The sequence below is a fragment of the Coregonus clupeaformis genome, chromosome 1 (genome assembly GCF_020615455.1).
Source record: "Coregonus clupeaformis isolate EN_2021a chromosome 1, ASM2061545v1, whole genome shotgun sequence".
Taxonomy (NCBI): domain Eukaryota; kingdom Metazoa; phylum Chordata; class Actinopteri; order Salmoniformes; family Salmonidae; genus Coregonus; species Coregonus clupeaformis.
The window spans coordinates 97084478-97109348 of NC_059192.1; the positions used below are offsets into that span (position 1 = coordinate 97084478).

At 40.6% G+C, this 24871-nt stretch overlaps 1 protein-coding gene across 1 annotated transcript in view; it reads left to right on the forward strand.

Annotated features, from left to right (window-relative positions):
- LOC121570578 (mitogen-activated protein kinase kinase kinase 21-like) overlaps window positions 1-24871 on the forward strand; it is an 86017-nt gene that overhangs the window by 17410 nt on the left and 43736 nt on the right. Inside the window, exons 4-5 of the mRNA XM_041882080.2 lie at window positions 1684-1704; window positions 7131-7350. Coding sequence (XP_041738014.2) covers window positions 1684-1704; window positions 7131-7350 — 241 coding nt within the window. The remainder of the gene's footprint in view (window positions 1-1683; window positions 1705-7130; window positions 7351-24871) is intronic.

Below are 24871 nucleotides of genomic sequence, written 5' to 3' on the forward strand. Positions count from 1 at the left end.
TAAAGTAGATAAGTTGTATAGGTAAACCTCCAATGTGGGAACAAGACCTTCCCACCGTGTAAAGTACAAGATTAGAAGCACGTGGAAGGCAGTGGTGCAATAAACCTGTAGTTAAGGGAGTGCTTTGATCGGCTTAGATTTTAATTGGTTACTTTCTGTAGGCGAGCTAATCGTATCTTTAACAAAACAAGCTATTAGTGTTGATGGTTTTAAGTATTTCCCCTTGGTAATGTGATAAGCTGCTTTCCTTAGTCCCTCCTCGTTAAATCAAATGGGATTTGTAATTGCTGTATCGAGAATGCACTTTCCTGCAAATTCAGCGGAATCGTTAAGCAGCAAAATTGGCAAATGGTGCAATATACTAAAGCTCTCCCAGGGATTGTCTAGCATGTCAATTCTTCATGTTGTCTCCCCATATGACACTGGTTCATTTAATTACCTCTAAAAGGATAACGTTGTAACGGAAGCACAGACAGTCACACACTTTTCCTACTGAGTGTGTGTTTCTACATTCCATTGTTAAAGGTTTCATATGATCTAAAACACTTATCCATCTATATTTCTGAGGGGCGGTCAGTCTAAACCCAGGCCTGTAGGTTCAGCTTGCTTCTTTCTTCTGTAACTACAAAGTGAAGGTTTGAGTCCAGATATTAGCACTATATAGGGCTTTTGATTTTCTATTATTTTTAACACTGAAATGATTGTAGCGTTTTTCTACCTCACAAGTTGCAACATTGTTGTTACACAACATAAATCTAATTTTCACTCCAGTGGGTTTGTAAAGCTGCTTTGCAGAAGTCATTCATGAAGGATTATTCCGTTTTCTGAGAGGAACCAAAACAAAATCCAAATGCTGTCCTGCGTAATAGATCAACTGATTTTGTTAACCCTACTCATTCGCAACCTAGTTGATGATCATGCTCTTACCCAGGCAGTCAAAGGCCCCTGTACATCGCTGTGGATGTACCTCAGCAACTAAGGGCCCCCTTTAGCTTGTGATCTTTGGCTTAGTCATCCTCTCCCCAAGCACCACAAAGTTTCTGCAAAGCTCCATAAAGCCAGTTGAGATTTACAACCTGTGAGTGTTGGCCAGCCTCTCTTAAAGGAGCTCTCCTTCAGTCAGGGCTCTGTTCCAGGGTGCCGTAGTACCACAGTGGGCCTGCCTTGCAGTTACTGCAGACAGAGGGCCTGGGACAGCTCTGTGGACTGAGTGGCCGGGGGTCACAGGCCACTCTAGCCTAAAGCTAATGCTTTGTTTTTCTACCACCCAGAGTAAGTTCACTGATTGTAAAGGTTTGGGGAAGGATGCTGATCACTGCTGTGTTTGGAGAAAATGTTGAACTCGTTGTAAATGCTAAGAAAAAATCTTGATAAAAATACGTGAACAAGGAAGGTATGCAAGTTATTTTGAGTAGAAATTACAGACAGAAGGGCTAAGGAAATAATGCACTGCCTAGAACCTGTGTGTGGATCATTATGGTAGTGTTTCCCCTACTATTGTATAGCAGGGGTGGGCACCCCTGTCTATCTCCGCTATAACATATGATGTAGTTAGCTGATAAGTAAAATACCTATCCAGGTCTGGCATGCGTCAGAAATGCCTGGGCAGAGGAACGCGGCCCTTATCAAACTGAGTTGTCCATCTATTCGGCTGACCCTCCATGTGTTCCTGCCTTCCTGTAGGAGCTGCGTTGGCGTGAGGATGTCACGGTTAACTAAGCCAGAACCCAGAAGCAGACCAGGACACGGTACGTGAGACAAAGGTGAGTGTTTATTTATAGAGTCCGAGTGAAGCTGAATAATCCAGGGAACAGAGCGGGTGGCGTGGATGGGTTGTTGAGGGTGCAGTGGTTGGTCCGGTACTGGCTCGGCAGCCGCCGACCATCAGGCAGAGGTTGGGTGAAGGTTCGGGTGAGAGACTGCAGACAGAACAAAACGGAGGTGAGTACACAGCAAATCAACAAGGTGCAAAACAACAAAACTAACGCTAGAACTCAAAGGCTGATACGCTGACAAACATACTGTTCATGGCTAACGATCCGGCAGGAACTGGATGTTGGGCCAGAGCCTAAGAAGGGTGATGATCAGGACCAGGTGTGCAGATTGCTGATGGGATGCAGGTGCGGAAAACCAGAGCGCTCCCCGGAGCGTTCCCGAACCCTCGGGAAACTGGAGAATACGAGCAGGAACACTAGTCACCAGACAGGACCCGACTCAGACAGCCGGGATCGTCACAGTACCCCCCTCCGACGAACGCCACCGGGCGGACTTCCCGGAGCGCCAGGATGGAGGCGGTAGAAGTCACTGATGAGGTCTGCGTCTAGGACCTGTCGCCGCGAATCCAACTCCTCTCTTCAGGACCATACCCCTCCCAGTCCACGAGATACTGGAAACCCCGGCCCCGCCGTCTGGAATCCATGATGCGACGCACCGTGTAGGCAGGACCACCTCCGATCATCCGAGGAGGAGGAGGAGGAGGCGGAGGAGGCAACAGAGGACTGAGGAAGACAGGCTTGAGGCAGGAGACATGAAAGGTGGGATGGACTCTGAGCGTCCTCGGTAGTTTGAGTCGAACTGCCACTGGATTGATCACCTTCTCCACCACAAACGGACCAATGAACTCGGCAACAACTTCCTAGACTCAGTCCGTAACGGAAGATCCCGTGTGGCCAACCAAACCCTATCTCCGATGGTATAGGTGGGAGCGGGAATCCGGCGACGATTCGCCTGGAGCTGATACCGGTCCGAAACTCTAAGGAGTGCCTTTCTGGCCCGATGCCAGGTCCGGTGGCAACGCCGAATATGGGCCTGAACAGAAGGCACTGAGAGCTCCTTCTCCTGAGAAGGAAACAGGGGAGGTTGGTAGCCATACAGGCACTGGAAGGGAGACATCCCAGTGGCAGATGTAGGAAGAGTATTGTGGGCATACTCAACCCAAGGCAACTGAGAGACCCAGGAGGTGGGGTTGGAAGAGACCAGACAGCGTAGCGTTGATTCCATCTTCTGGTTGGCTCTCTCCGCCTGACCATTGGATTGGGGGTGAAAACCAGATGTGAGACTGACCGTAGCTCCAATGGCCAAACAGAAGGACTTCCAGACAGCAGAGGTAAACTGAGGGCCACGGTCGGAAACGATATCACTGGGCAAACCGTGGACCCTGAAAACCTCCCTAACCAGGATCTCGGACGTCTCCGAGGCAGAGGGAAGCTTGGCAATTGGCACAAAGTGGGCGAACTTGCTGAATCTGTCCACGATAGTCAGAACGACCGTGTTCCCCTCAGAAGCGGGCAACCCCGTGACGAAGTCCAGGGCCAGATGCGACCATGGTCGCCGGGGAATAGGAAGGGGGTGAAGTAGTCCAGAGCTAGGCCGATTGGTACTCTTATTCTGCGCACACACTGGACAGGCAGCAACAAAACCCCGAGTATCCTCGGCCATGGCAGGCCACCAAAAAGCGTCTGCGAAGAAACGCCATAGTCCGAGCCACGCCAGGGTGACAAGCCATCTTGCTGGCGTGGGACCATTTGAGGACAGCAGGACGAACCGACTCAGGCACAAACAACCGACCGGGTGGACCGTTACCGGGACCGGGCTGAGTCCGAAGGGCCGCCAGCACCTCCTCCTCAATCTTCCACATAACTGCTCCCACGACGCAGTTCCGGGGGAGGATTGTCTCGGTCTTGGACCCACTCTCCTCCGTCTTGGAGAACATCCGGGACAAGGCGTCCGCCTTGCCGTTCTTAGATCCAGGTCGGAACGTCAGGGGCAAACTTGAATCGTCCGAAAAACAACGCCCACCTGGCCTGACGGGGAGTTGAGACGTTTAGCCGATTGCACGTAAGCAAGATTCTTGTGGTCAGTCCAGACAATAAACGGTTGCTCCGCCCCCTCCAACCAGTGGCGCCACTCCTCCAAGGCAAGTTTCACCGCGAGAAGCTCCCGGTTACCCACATCGTAATTCCTCTCCGCAGGCGAAAGGCGACGAGAGTAGTAGGCGCAGGGATGGAGTTTACTGTCCGTGGAGCATCGCTGCGACAGGATGGCGCCAACTCCCACATCAGACGCGTCCCACTTCAACGACGAACTGACGGGCCGTGTCCGGTTGAGAGAGAATCGGTGCGTTGGTGAATCGCCTCTTCAAATCCAGAAACGCTCGATCCGCCTCCGGATTCCACTTGAAGGTCCTGATACTGGAAGTTAAGGCAGTTAACGGAGCGGCCACACGGCTGTAATCCCGGATGAATCTGCGGTAGAAATTCGCAAACCCCAAAAATCTCTGGAGCTGCAATCTCGTACCGGGCTGGGCCCATTCCAGAACCGCTCTAACCTTCTCCTGGTCCATCCTAATCTCTCCCCTGGAGATGATGTACCCGAGAAAGGATGTCGTGTGGGCGTGAAACTCGCACTTCTCGGCCTTCACGAACAGACGATTCTCCAACAATCGCTGCAGAACCTGCCGGACATGCTGGACGTGGTCGGAAGGTTCCTTCGAGAAGATCAGAATGTCATCCAGGTAAACAAACACAAAGAGACCGATCATATCTCTCAGGACGTCGTTCACCATACTCTGGAATACCGCTGGAGCATTGGTCAGTCCAAACGGCATCACCTGATACTCGAAGTGACCCATCGGTGTATTGAAACCCGTCAACCACTCGTCCCCCTCTCTGATCCGGACCAGGTGATACGCATTGCGTAGGTCTAGCTTGGTGAACACCGTAGCACCCTGTAAGGAGTCGAAGGCAGAACTCATCAAGGGCAGGGGATACTTGTTCTTGACCGTGATGTCATTCAACCCCCGATAATCAATACACGGTCGAAGAGAGCCATCCTTCTTACCCACAAAGAAGAATCCTGCCCCCAGGGGTGATGACGAGGGACGAACGAGACCAGCAGCTAGGGACTCCTTGATGTAGGTCTCCAACGCCTCACGTTCAGGTCGGGAGATACTGTATAACCTTCCCTTGGGGTAGACAGCTCCAGGGACCAGGTTGATGGCACAATCATATGGTCGGTGGGGAGGGAGTGACAGAGCCTTCTGCTTACTGAAAACTTCCCCAAATCGTGATATGTCTCGGGAACCAGGGACAAATCTGGGGGTTTAGCCTCAATCACCTGACTGGGAACCGAATGGGGGCAGGCAGTCTTGAGACAGTTAGCATGACAATCAAGGCTCCAACTCGTTACCTTGCCCGTCACCCAATCGAACGTGGGATTGTGTTCCTTCAGCCAGGGGTATCCAAGGACCAGAGGAACATGGGAAGACGGCAGAATGAAGAATGAAATCATCTCAGAATGATTCCCCGACAACCGCATCTTAACCGGTTCAGTCCTCATCGTGATACGTGCCAGACTACTGCCGTTCAGAGTGGTCGCTTCAATGGCTTCCGGCAATTGCTCCTTGGAAAGCCCCAGCTGTTCCACCAACTCGGCATCAAGAAAGCTTCCATCGGCACCTGAATCGATAAAAGCGTTAAGCGCTAAGCTCTGATTCCTGTTCACAAGGGTAGCCGGGAAACGGGGTCTGACAGAGGTACTGAGAGGTTGAAACTGGCTCGCTAAAAGTCCTCCCAACTTTAGCGAGCCGGGCAGTTTGACGACCGCCGGGAACAGGTGGAGATGTAATGTCCCGAGCTACCACAGTAGAGGCAGCAGTTGGTCTGACGTCTATGTTGACGCTCCTCCTTGGTTAACCCGTGCCGCCCCACTTGCATGGGTTCAGCATCGGGAGAGAGGACCTCTCCACTAATCCATTGTGGTGGAGAATGATCGACGTGTTCTGGTCCACCACCCGACCCGACTGGGAACTGAGAAGCTGATCGATTGGACGGACCCCATTGCTTCTCCCTCCTTCGCTCTCGGACTCGATTATCCACCCGAATAGACAAAGCTACCAAGCTGTCCAGGTCACTAGGCTCCGGATAGGAGATCAACTCATCCTTGAGCTGCTCCGACAGACCCTGGTAAAAGGCCGCTTGCAGAGACTCCTCGTTCCACCCACTCTCCACAGCCAACGTCTTGAACTCGATCACGAAGTCGGCCACGCTGCGAGTTCCTTGGCGAAGCGAAAACAGGCGCCTAGCTGCGTCCCTCCCTCGGACGGAATGGTCGAAGAGCTTCCTCATCTCGGCCGTGAACCCCTGGTATGAAGCCATGCAGGGATCCTGTCGTTCCCAAACGGCTGAAGCCCACTCCAGCGCTCGACCACGCAGCAACTCAATCACAAAGGCTATCCTAGCCTTGTCTGTGGCATAAGAGTAGGGCTGTAGATCGAACACTAGTCCACACTGCATAAGGAAGGAACGGCATCTTCCCAGCTCTCCCTCATACTTATCCGGCGTCGGAACCTTGGGCTCACGGATGGACACAGCTTCAGAAGCGGCAGGCGAGATGGGTGAAACCGGTAGTGGATCCTCCACCGGACACTTGCGTTGGTTCTGGACCTCCGTCAGACCGGTAGAAAGGTTCCGAACTGACAACGCGATCTCCTGTAGTACCGTGCTATGATAGCCCAACATCTTCTCCTGCTGGGTAATAGCATGGCGAACAGAGTCCAGGTCCGCTGGGTTCATTACTGGCCGGATCGTTCTGTCACGGTTAACTAAGCCAGAACCCAGAAGCAGACCAGGACACGGTACGTGAGACAAAGGTGAGTGTTTATTTATAGAGTCCGAGTGAAGCTGAATAATCCAGGGAACAGAGCGGGTGGCGTGGATGGGTTGTTGAGGGTGCAGTGGTTGGTCCGGTACTGGCTCGGCAGCCGCCGACCATCAGGCAGAGGTTGGGTGAAGGTTCCGGGTGAGAGACTGCAGACAGAACAAAACGGAGGTGAGTACACAGCAAATCAACAAGGTGCAAAACAACAAAACTAACGCTAGAACTCAAAGGCTGATACGCTGACAAACATACTGTTCATGGCTAACGATCCGGCAGGAACTGGATGTTGGGCCAGAGCCTAAGAAGGGTGATGATCAGGACCAGGTGTGCAGATTGCTGATGGGATGCAGGTGCGGAAAACCAGAGCGCTCCCCGGAGCGTTCCCCGAACCCTCGGGAAACTGGAGAATACGAGCAGGAACACTAGTCACCAGACAGGACCCGACTCAGACAGCCGGGATCGTCACAGAGGAGGAGCTGACGCGTGTGGCACTGCAGCAGAAGTCCCATGAGGAGCTGCTAAAGAGGAGAGAGCAGCAGCTGGCAGAGCGGGAGATCAACGTGCTGGAGAGGGAACTCATCATCCTCATCTTCCAGCTCAACAAGGAAAAGCCCAATGTCAAGAAGAGGAAGGGCAAGTTCAAACGCAGCCACATCAACCTAAACGACGGCAACCGCATCAGCCTGCCCTCAGGTGGGTGTTTCTGACTCTCTTTCTGTCTTGTCGGGTAGGCTGATAGTCTGTCTTTCTGTTTGTCAAAGCCAATATTATCGTGTTTGTCAAAGTCAAATGTTAACTTCGAGTTGAGAAAAAGTTCCTCAATAGATTTACATCAATATTTATTTATTCAGATGCTCCATTAGATTGTATCATAGATGTAGGAAATCATACTAACGAGACATCATGTAGGAAAGAATACTAACAAGACATCATGTAGGACAACATACTAACAAGACAACATGTAGGACACCATACTAACAAGACATCATATAGGACAACATACTAACAAGACAGCATGTAGGACAACATACTAACAAGACATCATGTAGGACAACATATTAACAAGACATCATGTAGGACAGCATACTAACAAGACAACATACTAACAAGACATCATGTAGGACAACATACTAACAAGACAACATGCAGGACAGAATACTAACAAGACATCATATAGGACAACATACTAACAAGACATCATGTAGGACAACATACTAACAAGACATCATGTAGGACAACATACTAACAAGACATCATACCAACACGTAGGACACCATACTAACAAGACAACATACTAACAAGACATTTACATTTACATTTCAGTCATTTAGCAAACGCTCTTATCCAGAGCGACTTACAGTTAGTGAGTGCATACATTATTTTTTTATACTGGTCCCCCGTGGGAATCAAACCCACAACCCTGGCATTGCAAACGCCATGCCCTACCAACTGAGCTACACCCCTGCCGGCCATTCCCTCCCCTACCCTGGACGACGCTGGGCCAATTGTGCGCCGCCCCATGGGTCTCCCGGTCGCGGCCGGTTACGACAGAGCCTGGATTCGAACCAGGATCTCTAGTGGCTCAGCTAGCACTGCGCTGCAGTGCCTTAGACCACTGTGCCACTAGGGGACCACATGTAGGACAGCATACTAACAAGACAACATACTAACAAGACATCATGTAGGACAAAATACTAACAATACATCATGTAAGACAACATACTAACAAGACATCATGTAGGACAGAATACTAACAAGACATCATATAGGACAACATACTAACAAGACATCATGTAGGACAACATACTAACAAGAAATCGTGTAGGACAGCATACTAACAAGAAAACATACTAACAAGACATCATGTAAGACAGCATACTAACAAGACAACATGTAGGACACCAAACTAACAAGACAACATACTAACAAGACAACATGTAAGACAGCATACTAACAAGACAACATGTAGGACACCAAACTAACAAGACAACATACTAACAAGACAACATGTAGGACAGTATACTAACAAGACAACATACTAACAAGACATCATGTAGGACAGCACACTAACAAGACAACATACTAACAAGATATCATGTAAGACAACACACTAACAAGACAACATGTAGGACAGCATACTAACAAGACAACATACTAACAAGACTTCATGTAGGACAGAATACTAACAAGACATCATGTAGGACAAAATACTAACAATACATCATATAGGACAACATACCAACAAGACAACATGTATGACACCATACTAACAAGACAACATACTAACAAGACAACATGTAGGACAGCATACTAACAAGACAACATGTAGGACAGCATACTAACAAGACATCATGTAGGACAACATACTAACAATACATCATGTAGGACAACATACTAACAAGACATCATGTAGGACAACATACTAACAAGACATCATGTAGGACAGAATACTAACAAGACATCATGTAGGACAACATACTAACAAGACAACATGTAGGACACCATACTAACAAGACAACATACTAACAAGACAACATGCATGACAGCCTACTAACAAGAAAACATGTAGGACAGCATACTAAGAAGACATCATGTAGGAGAGCATACTAACAAGACAACATTTAGGACAGCATACTAAGAAGACATCATGTAGGACAACATACTAACAATACATCATGTAGGACAGCATACTAACAAGACAACATACTAAAAAGACATCATGTAGGACAAAATACTAACAAGACATCATGTAAGACAACATACTAACAAGACATCATGTAGGACAGAATACTAACAAGACATCATGTAGGACAGAATACTAACAAGACATCATGTAGGACAACATACCAACAAGACAACATGTAGGACACCATACTAACAAGACAACATACTAACAAGACATTTACATTTTAGTCATTTAGCAAACGCTCTTATCCAGAGCGACTTACAGTTAGTGAGTGCATACATAATTTTTTTATACTGGTCCCCCGTGGGAATCAAACCCACAACCCTGGCGTTGCAAACGCCATGCTCTACCAACTGAGATACACCCCTTGCCGGCCATTCCCTCCCCTACCCTGGGCCAATTGTGCGCCGCCCCATGGGTCTCCCGGTCGCGGCCGGTTACGACAGAGCCTGGATTCGAACCAGGATCTCTAGTGGCACAGCTAGCACTGCGCTGCAGTGCCTTAGACCACTGCTCCCCTCGGGGACCACATGTAGGACTGCATACTAACAAGACAACATACTAACAAGACATCATGTAGGACAAAATACTAACAATACATCATTATTACGCATATTAATTGATAATGATGGAAAATAGGATATGCATAATTTAAAAAAATAATAATAGTTATATAGATATATATATATAGAGGTGAAAGCATTGGAAATGCTTTTGGCGGTTAACCTGCTTCTGTTTTGTGGGTGGCACTGTGTGCTGTTTTCGATGGATGGGTCCTGGCCTCTCGGGGCCTTAGGGATACGGAGGGACGTGGGTGGGATGCTGATCACTGGGATGACGGCTCAACTTGGGATGGGGAGGGGCTTTAGCGGGGGAATTAGTGGAGAACAATTGAAGGGTTACTCCGTAGCAATGCAAATATCACGGTACAGCTATATGGACACTCAATCATTACGCTATTTTTTATTGGTAAATTTACAAACATATATAATGATAAATAGACTTGAAACTTGTATCTCATTATGGTGTATGGTGAAATAAGTATAGACAGTTATAATTGTAATGGCTTAGCTGATAATAACAAAAGAAGAACAATATTTACATGGCTCAAAGAGAAGGAATATAATATCTATTGTATACAGGAAACTCATTCAACAATTCGAGATGAAGTAGCGTGGAAAAAAGAATGGGGGGGGGGAAATATACTTCTCCCATGGGCAAAGAAATTCAAAAGGGGTGATGATATTAATTAATAGTAATTTCGATCCGAATGTGCAAATTGTCCAAATAGATACGCAAGGTAGATGGATTATTTTAAATATGGTATTGGACCATAAACAGATATGGCTCATTAACCTTTACGGACCAAATAATGATGATCCACAATTCTTTGACAATATATATAATAAATTATCAAGCCTGCAAGCAACTCAAGACAATATTATTATGCTGGGGGATTATAATACTGTTTTAAATAGCTCAATGGACCGAAAAGGAAATCACACCACAAACAATCACCCACATGCTCTTAAGGAAATTGTGAATGTCATGGATACATTAGAACTAGTAGATATATGGAGGCTTAAATATGCTGATCTAGTGAGATATACATGGCGGAGACTGAATCAAGCTAGTCGTCTTGACTTCTTTCTTATCTCATTCTCGTTGGCACCAAAAGTAAAAAGAGTGTTGATAGGGGACAGAATGCGGTCGGACCATCATATAATAGGCATATACATTACTCTGACTGAATTTCCACGTGGGCGAGGATATTGGAAATTTAATCAAAGCCTATTGGATGATAATTTATTTATAATTAGAACAAAGGAATTTATAACTGACTTTTTCCAACATAACATAGGTACAGCGAATCCCCTTATTGTATGGGACACCTTTAAATGTGCCTTTAGAGGCCATGCAATTCAGTACTCATCTCGAAAACAAAAGCAATTTAGGTCAAAAGAGTTTATACTAAGAAAGGAAATAGAAAGTCTAACAGAACAGATAGATGGCAATAAAAACTGTAACATAGAGGCTCAGAATAAATTAGAGGAAAAACAAAAAGAAATGGAAAAACTTATTCAAGAAAGATCAAGTGTAATATATTATAAAAATAAAGCAAACTGGATGGAATATGGGGAAAAATGCACAAAATTCTTTTTTAATCTTCAACATAGGAATGCTACCAAAAAGAACTTAATGAAACTGGTTACAATTGACGGAGTCACCCATAATTCACCTAATGATATTTTGAAGGAAGAAACAAAGTACTTTAAGCATATGTTTTCTTTTCAGTCGCCTCCATCTCCTCTAACTGAAGCTAATTGTAGAGATTTTTTTCTATTGATAATGTCAAATTAACAGCCACACAGAAAGACTCATGTGAAGGTGAAATTACAGAGGAGGAACTTCTGGATGCAATTAAAGACTTTAAGTCCGGGAAAACTCCAGGGTTGGATGGCATACCAATCGAGGTATACCAAACCTTTTTGATATACTAAGAGGACCGTTATTAGCATGTTTTAACCACTCCTATGTAAATGGTAGATTATCTGACACTCAAGAAGAAGGTCTGATCTCATTATTACTGAAACAGGATACAAGTGGAAAATATAAAGATCCAGTCCATTTACAAAATTGGAGGCCCCTTACACTTCAGTGTTGTGATGCAAAGATCCTAGAAAAATGTATAGCGCATAGAATTAAAAAGGTATTGTCGGATATTATTCATTCTAATCAGACAGGTTTTTTACATGGAAGATACATTGGAGATAATATAAGGCAAGTATTGGAAACAATAGAACACTATGGAAAATATGGGAAACCAGGCCTGCTATTCATAGCAGACTTCGAAAAGGCATTTGATAAAGTTCGACTGGGATTTATATATAAATGCCTGGAGCATTTCAATTTTGGAGAATCTCTTATAAAATGGGTCAAAATCATGTATAGTAACCCTAGGTGTAAAATAGTAAATAATGGCTATTTCTCAGAAAGTTTTAAACTGTCAAGAGGAGTGAAACAAGGTTGTCCACTATCGGCATATCTATTTATTGTGGCCATCGAGATGTTAGCTATTAAAATCAGATCCAATAATAATATCAGAGGATTAGAAATACAGGGCTTAAAAACAAAGGTGTCATTGTACGCAGATGATTCATGTTTTCTTTTAGATCCACAACTAGAATCCCTCCACAGCCTCATAGAGGATCTAGATACATTTTCTAACCTCTCTGGATTAAAACCAAATTATGACAAATGTACTATATTACGTATTGGATCACTAAAAAATACAATTTTTACATTACCATGTAGTTTACCAATAAAATGGTCTGATGGTGATGTGGATATACTCGGAATACATATCCCAAAGGAAATAAATGATCTCACTTCAATACATTTTAATAGAAAGTTAGCAAAAATAGATAAGATCTTACTACCATGGAAAGGAAAATACCTGTCAATTTGTGGAAAAAATCACCCTGATTAACTCTTTAGTATTATCCCAGTTTACCTATTTGCTTATGGTCTTGCCTACGCCTAGCAAACAGTTTTTTAAATTATATGAGAAAAAAATATTCAATTTTATTTGGAACGACAAGCCAGACAAAATTAAAAGAGCATATTTATATAATGAATATGAATTTGGAAGACAGAAATTATTAAATATTAAAGCATTAGACCTATCACTAAAATCTTCAGTCATCCAAAAGTTATACTTAAATCCGAACTGGTTCTCAAGCAAATTAGTAAGATTGTCTCACCCACTGTTCAAGAAAGGCCTTTTTCCCTTTATTCAGATTACAACCTCTCACTTTCAGTTATTTGAAAAGGAAATAATCTCCCAAATGTCACTATTTCTAAAACAAGCCATAGAAAGTTGGTTGCAATTTCAATTTAATCCTCCAGAAACGACAGAACAAATAATGCAACAAATATTGTGGTTAAATTCAAATATACTAATTGACAAAAAACCTTTATTTTTTGACAGAATGTTTAAAAAAGGTATAATCTTCGTAAATGATGTCATCGGTAGGACTGGTGGAGTTATGTCGCACATGCAGCTAACAAAAACATATGGAAATGTCTGCTCTACCCAAAATTACAACCAAATAATTGCAGCCTTACCGCAAAAGTGGAAGAGGAAAGTTGAAGGGGGGAGAAAGTAAGGAACTTGTCTGTCGGCCTTGCATTAAAGAACATAATTGGTTAAGGAAAACTGTGATTAATAAAAAAGTATATCAGTTTCACTTAAGGACCAAAGGATTGACAGCCGTCCCATATAGATTGCAAAATAGTTGGGAAGAGATCTTTGACGTACCGATCCCATGGCATAGTGTTTATGAACTGACACGCAAAAACGACACCGGATTCAAAAATTAGAATCTTTCAATTTAAAATATTATATAAAATTCTTGCTACCAATATAATGTTATTTATATGGGGGATACAATCTTCCCAGCTCTGCAGATTTTGCTGTGAAGAGATAGAATCATTAGATCATTTGTTTTGGTTCTGTCCATTTGTAGCTTGTTTTTGGACACAGGTCCAGGAATGGCTAAAGGATTGCAATATTTACCTGGAACTAACCTTGCAGATAGCATTACTGGGTGATCTGAAAAGTCATAGTCAATCAATCAATAATATAATAATACTTTTAGCAAAAATGTTTATTTTTAATTCACAATCTGTAGAAGCAATGAGAATAGAAAGGTTCAGAACTTTTGTAAAACATCACAGTACGGTTGAAATATATATGGCAAATAGAAATCCTATATGGATGGTGTTAAGAGATAGATGGGAGGTATTGAATAGAGTTGAAGGATGGGACTAATAACAAATAACAACAAATAATAACAAAGATAGCTAATAATGTAAGCATACTGTGTCCATAATAAGTATATAGGTTGTATGTTGGGAGCTTTTGGGAAAGAGCACAGTTAGAAAGATATGGCATTTAGAAGCAAACCGGATGGACATCATGAAAATGATCGGAGAGGTTGAGAGTAGAAGAAGTTCAGGAGCAAAAAAATAAAAAAAATAAATATATATATATATATATATATATATATATATATATATATATATATATATATATATATAGAATTATTGTAAAATTAACTCTGTCCATAAGGTGTAGATAGTAAGTATAGACCGGAAGTAGAGGCCTGGGCGTTGTTGTTCACTAATTTACTCCAAGTAGGGAAAGGATGGTGGGGTTGAAAAGTAATAAAGGGGAATATATATATAAAAAATAAAAATAAACATGGGGGATTGGAAGTGATGCAGACAATTACATTGATAGAAGATACAATCTATCTGCAATATTAAGCTGATCCATTCCCCTTAAAAAAGAAGAAAGAAAAAAAAAATACATCATGTAAGACAACATACTAACAAGACATCATGTAGGACAGAATACTAACAAGACATCATATAGGACAACATACTAACAAGACATCATGTAGGACAACATACTAACAAGAAACCATGTAGGACAGCATACTAACAAGAAAACACACTAACAAGACATCATGTAGGACAGCATACTAACAAGACAACATGTAGGACACCAAACTAACAAGACAACATACTAACAAGACAACATGTAGGACAGTATACTAACAAGACAACATACTAACAAGACATCATGTAGGACAGCATACTAACAAGACAACATACTAGCAAGACATCATGTAGGACATAATACTAACAAGACATCATGTAGGACAACATACCAACAAGACAACATGTAGGACACCATACTATCAAGACAGCATACTAACAAGACAACATGTAGGACATCATACTAACAAGACATCATGTAGGACAACATACCAACAAGACAACATGTAGGACACCATACTAACAAGACAACATCCTAACAAGACAACATGTAGGACAGCATACTAACAAGACAACATACTAACAAGACATCATGTAGGACAGAATACTAACAAGACGTCATGTAGGACAGAATACTAACAAGACATCATGTAAGACAACATACTAACAACTCATCATGTAGGACAACATACTAACAAGACATCATGTAGGACAACATACCAACAAGACATCATGTAGGACACCAAACTATCAAGACAACATACTAACAAGATAACATATAGGACAGCATACTAACAAGACAAAATGTAGGACAGCATACTAACAAGACATCATGTAGGACAACATACTAACAAGACATCATGTAGGACAACATACTAACAAGACATCGTGTAGGACAGAATACTAACAAGACATCATGTAGGACAACATACTAACAAGACAACATGTAGGACAACATACTAACAAGACAACATACTGACAAGACAACATGTAGGACAGCATACTAACAAGACAAAATACTAACAAGACATCATGTAGGACAGAATACTAACAAGACATCATGTAAGAAAACATACTAACAAGACATCATGTAGGACAGAATACTAACAAGACATCATGTAGGACAACATACTAACAAGACATCATGTAGGGCAACATACCAACAAGACAACATGTAGGACACCATACTATCAAGACAACATACTAACAAGACAACATGTAGGAAAGCATACTAACAAGACAACATGTAGGACAGAATACTAACAAGTCATCATGTAGGACAACATACTAACAAGACATCATGTAAGACAACATACTAACAAGACATAATGTAGGACAGAATACTAACAAGACATCATTTAGGACAAAATACTAACAAGACATCATGTAGGACAGAATACTAACAAGACATCTTGTAGGACAACATACTAACAAGACAACATGTAGGACACCATACTAACAAGACAACATACTAACAAGACAACATGCATGACAGCATACTAACAAGACATCGTGTAGGACAGCATACTAAGAAAACATCATGTAGGACAGCATACTAACAAGACAACATGTAGGACAGCATACTAACTTGACAACATTCTAACAAGACAAAATGTAGGACAGCATACTAACAAGAAAACATACTAACAAGACATCATGTAGGACACAATACTAACAAGATAACATGACAACATGTAGGACAACATACCAACAAGACAACATGTAGGACACCATACTAACAAGACAACATACTAACAAGACATTTACATTTTAGTCATTTAGCAAACGCTCTTATCCAGAGCGACTTACAGTTAGTGAGTGCATACATAATTTTTTTATACTGGTCCCCCGTGGGAATCAAACCCACAACCCTGGCGTTGCAAACGCCATGCTCTACCAACTGAGCTACACCCCTTGCCGGCCATTCCCTCCCCTACCCTGGGCCAATTGTGCGCCGTCCCATGGGTCTCCCGGTCGCGGCCGGTTACGACAGAGCCTGGATTCGAACCAGGATCTCTAGTGGCACAGCTAGCACTGCGCTGCAGTGCCTTAGACCACTGCTCCCCTCGGGGACCACATGTAGGACTGCATACTAACAAGACAACATACTAACAAGACATCATGTAGGACAAAATACTAACAATACATAATGTAAGACAACATACTAACAAGACATCATGTAGGACAAAATACTAACAATACATCATTATTACGCATATTAATTGATAATGATGGAAAATAGGATATGCATAATAAAAAAATAAAAAAATAGTTATATAGATATATATATAGAGAGGTGAAAGCATTGGAAATGCTTTTGGCGGTTAACCTGCTTCTGTTTTGTGGGTGGCACTGTGTGCTGTTTTCGATGGATGGGTCCTGGCCTCTCGGGGCCTTAGGGATACGGAGGGACGTGGGTGGGATGCTGATCACTGGGATGACGGCTCAACTTGGGATGGGGAGGGGCTTTAGGCGGGGAATTAGTGGAGAACAATTGAAGGGTTACTCCGTAGCAATGCAAATATCACGGTACAGCTATATGGACACTCAATCATTACGCTATTTTTTTATTGGTAAATTTACAAACATATATAATGATAAATAGACTTGAAACTTGTATCTCATTATGGTGTATGGTGAAATAAGTATAGACAGTTATAATTGTAATGGCTTAGCTGATAATAACAAAAGAAGAACAATATTTACATGGCTCAAAGAGAAGGAATATAATATCTATTGTATACAGGAAACTCATTCAACAATTCGAGATGAAGTAGCGTGGAAAAAAGAATGGGGGGAAATATACTTCTCCCATGGGCAAAGAAATTCAAAAGGGGTGATGATATTAATTAATAGTAATTTCGATCCGAATGTGCAAATTGTCCAAATAGATACGCAAGGTAGATGGATTATTTTAAATATGGTATTGGACCATAAACAGATATGGCTCATTAACCTTTACGGACCAAATAATGATGATCCACAATTCTTTGACAATATATATAATAAATTATCAAGCCTGCAAGCAACTCAAGACAATATTATTATGCTGGGGGATTATAATACTGTTTTAAATAGCTCAATGGACCGAAAAGGAAATCACACCACAAACAATCACCCACATGCTCTTAAGGAAATTGTGAATGTCATGGATACATTAGAACTAGTAGATATATGGAGGCTTAAATATGCTGATCTAGTGAGATATACATGGCGGAGACTGAATCAAGCTAGTCGTCTTGACTTCTTTCTTATCTCATTCTCGTTGGCACCAAAAGTAAAAAGAGTGTTGATAGGGGACAGAATGCGGTCGGACCATCATATAATAGGCATATACATTACTCTGACTGAATTTCCACGTGGGCGAGGATATTGGAAATTTAATCAAAGCCTATTGGATGATAATTTATTTATAATTAGAACAAAGGAATTTATAACTGACTTTTTCCAACATAACATAGGTACAGCGAATCCCCTTATTGTATGGGACACCTTTAAATGTGCCTTTAGAGGCCATGCAATTCAGTACTCATCTCGAAAACAAAAGCAATTTAGGTCAAAAGAGTTTATACTAAGAAAGGAAATAGAAAGTCTAACAGAACAGATAGATGGCAATAAAAACTGTAACATAGAGGCTCAGAATAAATTAGAGGAAAAACAAAAAGAAATGGAAAAACTTATTCAAGAAAGATCAAGTGTAATATATTATAAAAATAAAGCAAACTGGATGGAATATGGGGAAAAATGCACAAAATTCTTTTTTAATCTTCAACATAGGAATGCTACCAAAAAGAACTTAATGAAACTGGTTACAATTGACGGAGTCACCCATAATTCACCTAATGATATTTTGAAGGAAGAAACAAAGTACTTTAAGCATATGTTTTCTTTTCAGTCGCCTCCATCTCCTCTAACTGAAGCTAATTGTAGAGATTTTTTTCTATTGATAATGTCAAATTAACAGCCACACAGAAAGACTCATGTGAAGGTGAAATTACAGAGGAGGAACTTCTGGATGCAATTAAAGACTTTAAGTCCGGGAAAACTCCAGGGTTGGATGGCATACCAATCGAGGTATACCAAACCTTTTTTGATATACTAAGAGGACCGTTATTAGCATGTTTTAACCACTCCTATGTAAATGGTAGATTATCTGACACTCAAGAAGAAGGTCTGATCTCATTATTACTGAAACAGGATACAAGTGGAAAATATAAAGATCCAGTCCATTTACAAAATTGGAGGCCCCTTACACTTCAGTGTTGTGATGCAAAGATCCTAGCAAAATGTATAGCGCATAGAATTAAAAAAGGTATTGTCGGATATTATTCATTCTAATCAGACAGATTTTTACATGGAAGATACATTGGAGATAATATAAGGCAAGTATTGGAAACAATAGAACACTATGGAAAATATGGGAAACCAGGCCTGCTATTCATAGCAGACTTCGAAAAGGCATTTGATAAAGTTCGACTGGGATTTATATATAAATGCCTGGAGCATTTCAATTTTGGAGAATCTCTTATAAAATGGGTCAAAATCATGTATAGTAACCCTAGGTGTAAAATAGTAAATAATGGCTATTTCTCAGAAAGTTTTAAACTGTCAAGAGGAGTGAAACAAGGTTGTCCACTATCGGCATATCTATTTATTGTGGCCATCGAGATGTTAGCTATTAAAATCAGATCCAATAATAATATCAGAGGATTAGAAATACAGGGCTTAAAAACAAAGGTGTCATTGTACGCAGATGATTCATGTTTTCTTTTAGATCCACAACTAGAATCCCTCCACAGCCTCATAGAGGATCTAGATACATTTTCTAACCTCTCTGGATTAAAACCAAATTATGACAAATGTACTATATTACGTATTGGATCACTAAAAAATACAATTTTTACATTACCATGTAGTTTACCAATAAAATGGTCTGATGGTGATGTGGATATACTCGGAATACATATCCCAAAGGAAATAAATGATCTCACTTCAATACATTTTAATAGAAAGTTAGCAAAAATAGATAAGATCTTACTACCATGGAAAGGAAAATACCTGTCAATTTGTGGAAAAAATCACCCTGATTAACTCTTTAGTATTATCCCAGTTTACCTATTTGCTTATGGTATTGCCTACGCCTAGCAAACAGTTTTTTAAATTATATGAGAAAAAAATATTCAATTTTATTTGGAACGACAAGCCAGACAAAATTAAAAGAGCATATTTATATAATGAATATGAATTTGGAAGACAGAAATTATTAAATATTAAAGCATTAGACCTATCACTAAAATCTTCAGTCATCCAAAAGTTATACTTAAATCCGAACTGGTTCTCAAGCAAATTAGTAAGATTGTCTCACCCACTGTTCAAGAAAGGCCTTTTTCCCTTTATTCAGATTACAACCTCTCACTTTCAGTTATTTGAAAAGGAAATAATCTCCCAAATGTCACTATTTCTAAAACAAGCCATAGAAAGTTGGTTGCAATTTCAATTTAATCCTCCAGAAACGACAGAACAAATAATGCAACAAATATTGTGGTTAAATTCAAATATACTAATTGACAAAAAACCTTTATTTTTTGACAGAATGTTTAAAAAAGGTATAATCTTCGTAAATGATGTCATCGGTAGGACTGGTGGAGTTATGTCGCACATGCAGCTAACAAAAACATATGGAAATGTCTGCTCTACCCAAAATTACAACCAAATAATTGCAGCCTTACCGCAAAAGTGGAAGAGGAAAGTTGAAGGGGGAGAAAGTAAGGAACTTGTCTGTCGGCCTTGCATTAAAGAACATAATTGGTTAAGGAAAACTGTGATTAATAAAAAAGTATATCAGTTTCACTTAAGGACCAAAGGATTGACAGCCGTCCCATATAGATTGCAAAATAGTTGGGAAGAGATCTTTGACGTACCGATCCCATGGCATAGTGTTTATGAACTGACACGCAAAACGACACCGGATTCAAAAATTAGAATCTTTCAATTTAAAATATTATATAAAATTCTTGCTACCAATATAATGTTATTTATATGGGGGTTACAATCTTCCCAGCTCTGCAGATTTTGCTGTGAAGAGATAGAATCATTAGATCATTTTGTTTTGGTTCTGTCCATTTGTAGCTTGTTTTTGGACACAGGTCCAGGAATGGCTAAAGGATTGCAATATTTACCTGGAACTAACCTTGCAGATAGCATTACTGGGTGATCTGAAAAGTCATAGTCAATCAATCAATAATATAATAATATTTTTAGCAAAAATGTTTATTTTTAATTCACAATCTGTAGAAGCAATGAGAATAGAAAGGTTCAGAACTTTTGTAAAACATCACAGTACGGTTGAAATATATATGGCAAATAGAAATCCTATATGGATGGTGTTAAGAGATCGATGGGAGGTATTGAATAGAGTTGAAGGATGGGACTAATAACAAATAACAACAAATAATAACAAAGATAGCTAATAATGTAAGCATACTGTGTCCATAATAAGTATATAGGTTGTATGTTGGGAGCTTTTGGGAAAGAGCACAGTTAGAAAGATATGGCATTTAGAAGCAAACCGGATGGACATCATGAAAATGATCGGAGAGGTTGAGAGTAGAAGAAGTTCAGGAGCAAAAAAATAAAAAAAATAAATATATATATATATATATATATATATATATATATATATAGAATTATTGTAAAATTAACTCTGTCCATAAGGTGTAGATAGTAAGTATAGACCGGAAGTAGAGGCCTGGGCGTTGTTGTTCACTAATTTACTCCAAGTAGGGAAAGGATGGTGGGGTTGAAAAGTAATAAAGGGGAATATATATATAAAAAATAAAAATAAACATGGGGGATTGGAAGTGATGCAGACAATTACATTGATAGAAGATACAATCTATCTGCAATATTAAGCTGATCCATTCCCCTTAAAAAAGAAGAAAGAAAAAAAAATACATCATGTAAGACAACATACTAACAAGACATCATGTAGGACAGAATACTAACAAGACATCATATAGGACAACATACTAACAAGACATCATGTAGGACAACATACTAACAAGAAACCATGTAGGACAGCATACTAACAAGAAAACACACTAACAAGACATCATGTAGGACAGCATACTAACAAGACAACATGTAGGACACCAAACTAACAAGACAACATACTAACAAGACAACATGTAGGACAGTATACTAACAAGACAACATACTAACAAGACATCATGTAGGACAGCATACTAACAAGACAACATACTAGCAAGACATCATGTAGGACATAATACTAACAAGACATCATGTAGGACAACATACCAACAAGACAACATGTAGGACACCATACTATCAAGACAGCATACTAACAAGACAACATGTAGGACATCATACTAACAAGACATCATGTAGGACAACATACCAACAAGACAACATGTAGGACACCATACTAACAAGACAACATCCTAACAAGACAACATGTAGGACAGCATACTAACAAGACAACATACTAACAAGACATCATGTAGGACAGAATACTAACAAGACGTCATGTAGGACAGAATACTAACAAGACATCATGTAAGACAACATACTAACAACTCATCATGTAGGACAACATACTAACAAGACATCATGTAGGACAACATACCAACAAGACATCATGTAGGACACCAAACTATCAAGACAACATACTAACAAGATAACATATAGGACAGCATACTAACAAGACAAAATGTAGGACAGCATACTAACAAGACATCATGTAGGACAACATACTAACAAGACATCATGTAGGACAACATACTAACAAGACATCGTGTAGGACAGAATACTAACAAGACATCATGTAGGACAACATACTAACAAGACAACATGTAGGACAACATACTAACAAGACAACATACTGACAAGACAACATGTAGGACAGCATACTAACAAGACAAAATACTAACAAGACATCATGTAGGACAGAATACTAACAAGACATCATGTAAGACAACATACTAACAAGACATCATGTAGGACAGAATACTAACAAGACATCATGTAGGACAACATACTAACAAGACATCATGTAGGGCAACATACCAACAAGACAACATGTAGGACACCATACTATCAAGACAACATACTAACAAGACAACATGTAGGAAAGCATACTAACAAGACAACATGTAGGACAGCATACTAACAAGTCATCATGTAGGACAACATACTAACAAGACATCATGTAGGACAGAATACTAACAAGACATCTTGTAGGACAACATACTAACAAGAGAACATGTAGGACACCATACTAACAAGACAACATACTAACCAGACAACATACATGACAGCATACTAACAAGACATCATGTAGGACAGCATACTAAGAAAACATAATGTAGGACAGTATACTAAAAAGACAACATGTAGGACAGCATATTAACTTGACAACATACTAACAAGATAAAATGTAGGACAGCATACTAACAAGACAATATACTAACAAGACATCATGTAGGACACAATACTAACAAGACAACACACTAACAAGACATCATGTAAAACAACATACTAACAAGACATCATGTAGGACAGAATACTAACAAGACATCATGTAGGACAACATATCAACAAGACAATATGTAGGACACCATACTATCAAGACAGCATACTAACAAGACATCATGTAGGACAACATATCAACAAGACAACATGTAGGAAACCATACTATCAAGACAGCATACTAACAAGACAACATGTAGGACAGCATACTAACAAGATATCATGTAGGACAACATACCAACAAGACAACATGTAGGACACCATACTAACAAGACAACATCCTAACAAGACAACATGTAGGACAGCATACTAACAAGACAACATACTAACAAGACATCATGTAGGACAGAATACTAACAAGACGTCATGTAGGACAGAATACTAACAAGACATCATGTAAGACAACATACTAACAAGTCATCATGTAGGACAACATACTAACAAGACATCATGTAGGACAACATACCAACAAGACATCATGTAGGACACCAAACTATCAAGACAACATACTAACAAGATAACATATAGGACCGCATACTAACAAGACAAAATGTAGGACAGCATACTAACAAGACATCATGTAGGAAAACATACTAACAAGACATCATGTAGGACAACATACTAACAAGACAACATACTAACAAGACATCATGTAGGACAGAATACTAACAAGACATTATGTAGGACAACACACTAACAAGACATCATGTGGGACAACATACTAACAATACATAATGTAGGACAGAATACTAACAAGACATCATTTAGGACAACAAGACATCATTTAGGACAACATACTAACAAGACATCATGTAGCACAGAATACTAACAAGACATCATGCAGGACAACATACTAACAAGACAACATGTAGGACACCATACTAACAAGACAACATACTAACAAGACAACATGCATGACAGCCTACTAACAAGAAAACATGTAGGACAGCATACTAAGAAGACATCATGTAGGAGAGCATACTAACAAGACAACATGTAGGACAGCATACTAAGAAGACATCATGTAGGACAACATACTAACAATACATCATGTAGGACAGCATACTAACAAGACAACATAATAACAAGACATCATGTAGGACAACATACTAACAAGACATCATGTAGGACATAATACTAACAAGACATCATGTAGGACAACATACCAACAAGACAACATGTAGGACACCATACTATCAAGACAGCATACTAACAAGACAACATGTAGGACAGCATACTAACAAGACAACATGTAGGACAGCATACTAACAAGACATCACGTAGGACAACATACTAACAAGACATCATGTAGGACAACATACTAACAAGACATAATGTAGGACAGAATACTAACAAGACATCATTTAGGACAACATACTAACAAGACATCATGTAGGACAACATACTAACAAGAGAACATGTAGGACACCATACTAACAAGACAACATACTAACAAGACAACATGCATGACAGCATACTAACAAGACATCATGTAGGACAGCATACTAAGAAAACATCATGTAGGACAGTATACTAACAAAAAAACATGTAGGACAGCATATTAACTTGACAACATACTAACAAGATAAAATGTAGGACAGCATACTAACAAGACAAAATACTAACAAGACATCA